Source organism: Vulpes vulpes, unplaced genomic scaffold (assembly GCF_048418805.1).
Source record: "Vulpes vulpes isolate BD-2025 unplaced genomic scaffold, VulVul3 u000000643, whole genome shotgun sequence".
Lineage (NCBI taxonomy): Eukaryota > Metazoa > Chordata > Mammalia > Carnivora > Canidae > Vulpes > Vulpes vulpes.
In genome coordinates, this window is record NW_027325793.1 from 298,133 (window position 1) to 305,949 (window position 7,817).

General features: G+C 44.3%; 1 protein-coding gene across 1 annotated transcript in view; it reads right to left on the bottom strand.

Annotated features, from left to right (window-relative positions):
• Nucleotides 1-6,634, bottom strand: part of LOC140597395 (uncharacterized) — a 38,264-nt gene extending 31,630 nt beyond the window's left edge. Inside the window, exons 1-4 of the mRNA XM_072745660.1 lie at nt 6,508-6,634; nt 4,107-4,177; nt 3,553-3,709; nt 756-970 (exon numbers count right to left, since the gene is read on the bottom strand). Coding sequence (XP_072601761.1) covers nt 756-786 — 31 coding nt within the window. The 5' untranslated portion in view covers nt 787-970; nt 3,553-3,709; nt 4,107-4,177; nt 6,508-6,634. The remainder of the gene's footprint in view (nt 1-755; nt 971-3,552; nt 3,710-4,106; nt 4,178-6,507) is intronic.
• Between the last annotated feature and the right edge of the window lie 1,183 nt (nt 6,635-7,817).

The window sequence follows — 7,817 nt, forward strand, 5'->3', positions numbered from 1 at the left end:
ATAAGTGTTTACATGGTTATCTCTCAGTCATTAGTTTATTAACCAATTATCCACGCAAGTAGAAAGACTGGCTATTTGTTGCATACCTGAGAATAATATTATATATTCACCATGCTTACACCTTAAGAGGGGAGGAATGGGATGAGGGATAGCATAAAATTGATCTCTCTATAAAGTGTAATTTTGGAAAATGCCCAAAGGGTAACAGGAAATGTGTGTTTGGGGCATAAATGGAATCAGAGACACTCATTCACAGGCTGACTTTTGGGCAACCATTCAGATGAAGGTAGCAACGTGCCCCTGCAAATACGGAACTCGATCCCCATTTTGGGAAAAAACGCAAGGAAGACATTGTAAAGCATTGATAAACAATGACAAGTATCCTCCATATCAACTGGATTCACACTTAATTTCTGAAATGAATACTTTGAATATGTAATTTTGGACACTAACAAAACCTGAAAATAGACGTGGCCATATTTCCCCCTGTGAGGTCCTTCGTGATGACAAATGAGGGCTGCAGGATATAATAGGGAGTAAGACATTTTTTCAAAACGGAGGCACAATATTCAAGGCAGTTAGATTGGCAGAATAACGAAAAACAGAAATGGAGCAATAGAACAAACGAAAACGCGTACATATAACTCTGCATGACAATTTGGGGAGAGGAAACTCTAAACAATGAGAAATATAGTCAGAGAAAGAGTTAACCATCCAGTTGGTAGCAAAGAGCATTCAGATCTTTAGGAACATACCATCGCAGTGTAAAGAATTGAGATTGCCCATTGTCACAACGCCAGGTAGAGAGCTGATCACCTCCTCACTCCTCACTCACTCAGCTCAAAGAGTGATAGGTGGGAAGAAAGGCAGAGGTGTTTCCCGTCACCAGGGCAACGTGTATCCTCATAGTGCTTTCAAAGTGAATGCAGCTGCACAGCAACCAACTTCTGCTCTGTAGACAGGGGTGCATCTGGGGAGACAAGGGTGGTATTTGAGAGGAGACACTTTGTATCACAAAGTGTTAGATAAGTAGAGTTTGTATCATAAACTCTATTTTAAGCTGCCTGAGGACCCTCGCACTGTTTTCCAGAGTGGCTGCTCCAGTTTCCTTCCCATCAGCAGGGCCGGAAGGTTCCCCTTTCTCCCTTTCTCCACATCCTTGCTAACGTTAGTTGTTAAATTTAGCCATTCTCACCAGTGTAACGTGGTACCTCATTGTGCTTTTGAATTGTATTTTCCTGTTCACAGGTGTTGTGGAGCATTCTTTCCCGTGCCTTTTGGCCACGTGTAGGTCCTCTTTCGAGAAATGTCTGCCCCTTTGCTCTGTCCATTTCTCAAGTAATATTAAAATATGTCATTAGGGGCGCCTGGGTGGCTCAGCGGTTTGGTGCCTGCCTTTGGCCCAGGGCCTGATCTTGGAGACCCGGAATCGAGTCCCACGTTGGGCTCCCTGCATGGAGCCCGCTTCTCCCTCTGCCTGTGTCTCTTCCTCTCTCTCTGTCTCTCATGAATAAATAAATAAATAAAATCTTTTTAATAAAATACATCATTAAAATATAAAAGTTAAAATAAATAAATAAATAAATAAATAAATAAAATATAAAAGTTAAAAAAGAAAAGATTCCAAAAAGAAGACTTGATAAAACAAGAAACTAGGTGAGATGAGAATAAAGGAAAAAATAGAGGATGACTGTATCTTGAAAGAAAACCGAATCATACAAGGAAAACCTTGAGTTGCTGTGCTATGTTCCCCAGTGCTGGAGGTTCCACTTCTGTTTGGTCAGGAAATGTGCTGGTCACCTGTCCTTCCAGCTGATCCTCCCAGGAAGGGCCTGCTGCACAGATTCTCAGGTGTGTGTGCCTGGGTGGTGTTGCACCGACCTTGTCAGGGGGCCAGGCTGTTTGCTCTGTGAGGGTTTTGTTCCCTGAAACCTTTCATGTCTTTTTGGGGGGGTGAGAGGCAAAAAGACCACACCCCGATCTCCAGCCCCAGAGATGAGCGATGTGGTGATTGACCAATCTGCAGACTCCGATGGTGCCTGCCTACTCCATTTCTCCCCTAGGGGACCTGGGGGGACGTGGAAATGTGCAATGTTTAGGTTTCCTCAGGCAGTCTTTGCCGCTCTTGCCCTCCCCCCCTCTTCCTGGAGGAACGGGAGGTGTGTCCCTTTCTGTGGTTGCTGGCCCCCCACAAGGAGAACGTTCAACCGGGCCAATGCTGACCCACTCTGCCTCTCCCAGAGGAAGGTGCAGGCTGTGTTCCAGGCCCTTGTATGGACCCAACGTGGACGGGGGTCACCTGGCCCGGCGGGAGATCGTGGTTGATGGCACCACAAACTGAACATTCTCGCAGGCTTGCTCATCTGAAGCCATTTCCCTGAACCAGTACTTGGGAACTCTGCTGGCTCAGGCACCTGGATGCTTTCTGGCCTCCAGGAATATTGAGACCCGGCCACCCTGCACTGACCTGTGGTTCTGCACCCTTTCACCAATGAGTCCCTTTCAGGCAGGGACATCTCTAGAGGAGCACACTTTGAAGGGCCCAGATTTGAACGTTCACTTTCCTAAAGTTGGCTTACACGTGCTCCCTCCCCCACCCCACCCATTATCCTCTGATATATCCCTTTCCGTTTTACTTCTCCACACTCCACTTCATTTTTTCACTTTTCTATTTGTAGACTCAGCCATTCTTGCTTACAACTCGGCTTGATTTCATTGGTGTTCAGGATGGCTTGATAGTTATGTAGCTAATTTTGGGGGACCAGCTGACATGAGGACCTCTACTCTGCTATCTTCCATCCATCTGAAATTTGTTGTTGTTTTTTTTTTAACGGGCCTAATCCAAACTGATTCAGGAGGTTAGTCCATGAAACCTGTCATTCCCCAAAATTCAAGTTTGTTTTTCAAATAAAGTCAGCTTTATTTAGGATCACGCAAACTACTTGAAGCACCACACACACAGGATTCCTTCAGAAGAATCTGTGGAAGGTATAGTCCCCCCACACACCAACTTTACTGTCCTAGCTCCATGAGCTTGACCTAAGCAGTAAGAGAGGTTTCTATTTACAGCCACTCACATCTTAGGGGGAGGAACTTCCTCACAAGGTTGGGGCTGCTCCTATCTGTGGTGGGAACCAGGCCCCAGTGACAAGCAGAGGAGGCAGAGGAGAGGCATTCCCCAGCCCCAGGACCTACAAAACTCCAGAATAAAGAAGTTGCCTAAACACAAACCATCACCAGGCTGTGTTTATGGATTTTAATAAGTACCTGACCTTAACAAGCCCTCCTACATCAAGGCTTGCAGGGAGATTAGAAAAAAAGGAACAGGTTCTTAGGCGGTTCCATGGGGGAGAACACAATCAGGAACGTTTTAGTTCTGCTCTGTCCTCTGACTTGGGTGTGGACCAGAAAGTCAAAGAATGAATTCCCCATCCAGCAACTGATGCCCTCTGTGCCATGTTCTCTCTCTTAATTCACAGATCATAACTGTGATATTCCTTTCAGAGACTGAAATGTAGAGTTTACAAAATCTGCACTTTACAATTTATATACCCAGAGTCTTTAGGGTACACAGATCTTAAGGAGGACTCAATCTGTGGGACTTCATGATCCATCAGTGCTTGAAGCTGACCATCCCCAACTCCATCCCGATACACAATGATAGCTTGTGGTAGAAACTGATTATGTTTACACCAGAGCTTCAGGGCAGCTGGAAGGAAACCAGAAACATGGGTGAATAAGCCGTAACTCAGAACCAACTGGCCACTGCTATTTGTAACAGCTTCTAGGTTCATGTTCTTTCAATCCTGTAGCCTCCAGGACACATTCACTGCCTTTTGGTCTTCACGTGAGCTCAGCATTTCTCAACAGCACCACTACAGAAATTCTGAGCCAGATAATTCTTTGTGGGGGCAGAATGGGTGTTGCTGTCTTCTGTAGCATGCCTGGTCTCTACCCGCTAGTTGGAGGCCAGTAGCACCTCCATCCCAGCTGTTACAATGGAGCGCATCTCTAGGCATTGCCAGACGTCTCCGGGGGGACAGTGTGTCCGCTGGCAGACAACTACCAGATGGAGTCAGGCACACCAATCTTGATGGGACACTAACCTTCCAAGCAGGTTTTAAGCCCGTTCACAAGCTCTTGACCCAACTCCTGGAAAATGCACTGGGAGAACCACCTGTTTGGAGAAAAATAAGCTGTCAGTTTGAGATTTGAGGGTCTTAAAATTCCCTTATTTTTCATCCTGAGTTAATCTAGGACCTCTGGTGGTGGGGGGTGGGGGAGAAGGGAGTCACTATGGGTAGCTGAAGATCCAATCAGGAATCCATTCTTTGATGCCTCTGCAGAGATCGAAGCATTAGTCTCTTCCAGTACCCTAGGCATTTATTAAAATTGTGAATGCACACAAATAGGAATATGGAAGCATTCACTAACATTGGTACAAATTACACGCACTTTCAATGTGCAGGACTACTGCCGTCTCATGGTGGACACCCAAAATAAATAACCAGTGTTCCTGGAGATTCCTGCTTTCAGGCTGAGGTCTTAAACAATGGTTCATCCATAATCATGGTTTGAGGGAACCAGCTGCTTTGGAACAGTAATTTTTACTTGACCACTTCCCAACAGATCAAGCAATACTGGTCTCAAGTTTCTATCCCCTGTTTTTTTAATTGCTTCAAAGTATTACAATGACCTGACATGAGATAATACATTTGTCTGCTTCTTTTCCAGAATTTACAGTCTACAAGATGAAATCATGGTATGTTCAAATGCTAAGAACAGAGTAGTGGAAATGTTGTGCCAAAAAGCAAGGTTTCAACATTATTCATGAACTGAATGAAATCATTTGGGGAATATAAAAATTAATGAAAGGGAATAAAGGGAAAGGAGAGAAAATGAGTGAAAATCTCAGTGAGGGTGACAAAACATGAGAGACACCTAACTCTGGGAAACAAGGGGTAGTGGAAAGGGAGGTGGGCAGGGGTTGGGGTGACTGGGTGATGGGCACTGAGGGGACACTTGGCGGGATGAGCACTGGGTGTTATGCTGTATGTTGGCAAATTGAACTCCAATTTAAAAGAATTAAAAATTTAAAAAAATGAACTGAATGAGAGCTTAATTTCTTCCCATGATTGAAACATTATTTTCCACATGCCCTCCCACCAAAAAAAGCAAACCAATATTATATTAAACTAGAATATGGCTGGAAAAGTTGAAGCCATTCATGAAAATAAAAATGGACCCCCTTAAAGAATACTCTGTAATTATACCTAGGGGGCCACAATCCTCAGGAAGCATAACAGTGATTGGTGATGGTCATACACGTGCTAATGCTCAAGAAACTAAACTGAAGAATGTGCAAACTCCTTTGAAGGTAGGTTCTACTCTAAGCACAGAAAACAAAAGTATCCCTGGAGCAAGGGAGAAGCATGAGATATGGAAGCATATGTTCTTCGGCAGATCCATTACATATAGATCTGTGAAGAGCAGATCCTGTACCTATAGGCTTCTGATTGTATTCCTAGGTCTGTCTTCCCCATGTGGGGCCTGAGTCCTTCCCCGTGTGTTAATGGGGAGACTCACTGATCATCAGAGCCCCCAGTGAGCAGAAATCTAACGCTTGGAATCTGTGACTATTGTATCGCCCCTGTGATTATGTCCTATGTCACAGTTGGCTTTAGGGGACATTTTCCAGATGGACCCTATCTAATTTCATAACCCCCTGAAAAAGCAAGATAGCAGAAGGGGGAAGAGAGATTTGAAGCAGAACAAGGACTGTGTGCTCTGGGGGAGCAGGGCATTCGAGAAGGAATATGGATAAAGTCCCAGGAGCTGAAACAGGCCTGTAGCTGGCAGCCAGCAAGGAAATGGGGACCTCTGTCCTTCATCTACCAAAAACAAAAACAAAACAAAACAAACAAAAAGATTCTGCCACAAGTATGTGCACTTGCAATAGGACCTCAAGCCTCCAGAGGAGAATGTGGCTTGGCCAACATGGCCAACCTGATGGCTGCCTGACAGACCTATGCGCAGACACAGGAGTGTCCTCTTAAGCTGCCATGTTTGTCTTCATCTGTTAAGCAGCAACAGAAAAATGATATAGACCCTTCCACATCAAATGTATTTGGAGCATAACTTTGCCAGAAGAGGAAGAGAATACCCTGCCCATGGCCCTCGTCAACAAACATTAGTTAGGCCCACCTCTCCTGTTTGGTCTACAGCTAGTTGCCATCTACACAATGTCTGCCTACGCCCACTCATTGCGTCAATTCCTGATTGATGCTGGACACGAAGCCTGCAATTGACTTCCGCCGATTTACAGTATCATGGAAACAGTCGATACCAATGAACATCGCATTCTGTAACTGAAATTTTTTTAAAAAGGTAAGACATTGAGTTAGAACACAATAGAAGCACAATTAAGCAATTGCGTTTAAGATGGTTGAGTCTTAAATTCCACTGAACACAAGTGAAATAAAGAGAAGGCAATGAAATCCAACGTACTCCTGTCTCCACCTTCCAGAGGGCTCCTCCCATCTTGCAGTTCATCTGCTGGGCAATCTTTGTCGCAATGGTCATCAGCGTCTGGGGTTTGTCTAAGGTCCGTGCCATGACACACTGGCTTGGGGTCGGACAATTGACACACAGGTATTGTTTTATGCCATCATACAGGTCTTTCTTTTCACTGGACAGCACGCAAAGGACCTTGAAAGAAAGCAACAACAAGACTACCGAGGACATGAAACCACAGTAATGGGAGAAGTGGATGTCACGTCAAGCAAACTACCTAGGTGGAGGAACAGAGTCTGTTCATTCAATCCACAGCTGGCCCAGGAGGGTAAAGGGTCTGGAATCCCATTCCATTCAATAATGGTGAAGGTGAGCATATGGAAGAGGAAAGAGCCTAGGAGCCAGGCATGGGCAATATGCATGAATCACTTGCACTTGCAAAGTCTTCACATCCTGGCTATTCTGTTTCTAGGAGTTTATCATGAAGTTGACACAGAGGGTTAACAAGCACAGACTGAAACGTACCATCATCAGGAACGTCACCCCTTACATGATGGGTGCTATGTGAGAGCACTTGCCAAGCATTGTACTTGACTCAGTTAATTCTTCAATAACCTATTGAGATCAAGACTAGTATCCCCATTTTACCCCTAAGCAAATAAGCTCAGGAGTTATAGAAACTGTCTGATGTACAGGCAGCAGGGCAAGATTTCTAACACGTGCTCAGACCTCCAACAGGACATGGGGTCATAAGAAAGAGCAATTACTGTTTGGTTGCTTTCTAACTATAATGGAAGATCCTCAAAGTATTATTTCTAACATGATGATGCTTCTAGGAAGATTTTTTGGGGATAATCCTCAATCAGACTAGGGAAATTCCTTTCTCATTTTAAAATTTTTTCACATGAATGAATGTGGAATTCTATCAAATGCATTATGTACTTCTTTTTTACATTTCATCTGCAATTATTTTTCCTATAATTCACCACACTGTTTCTTTTTCTAAAGACTGCATTTCAGGCTTACTGTCACCCTAGGCCCATGGTATTCTACTTTTTCTTTTAAGATTTTTAATTTACTTATCTGATAGAGAGTGAGAATGAGAGCTATCACAGGAGGAGAGAAAGAGGCAGGTTCCCCACTGATCAGGGAGCCTGAAGTGGAACTCGATCCCAGGACCTGAGGGTCATGACCTGAACTGAAGGCAGACACTTAATTGACTGAGCGAGCCATCCAGGTGCCCCATCTTCTAATATTTCTTTAACCTCTAGCAAATCCGTTAATCATGAACTCTCCTTGTTCTT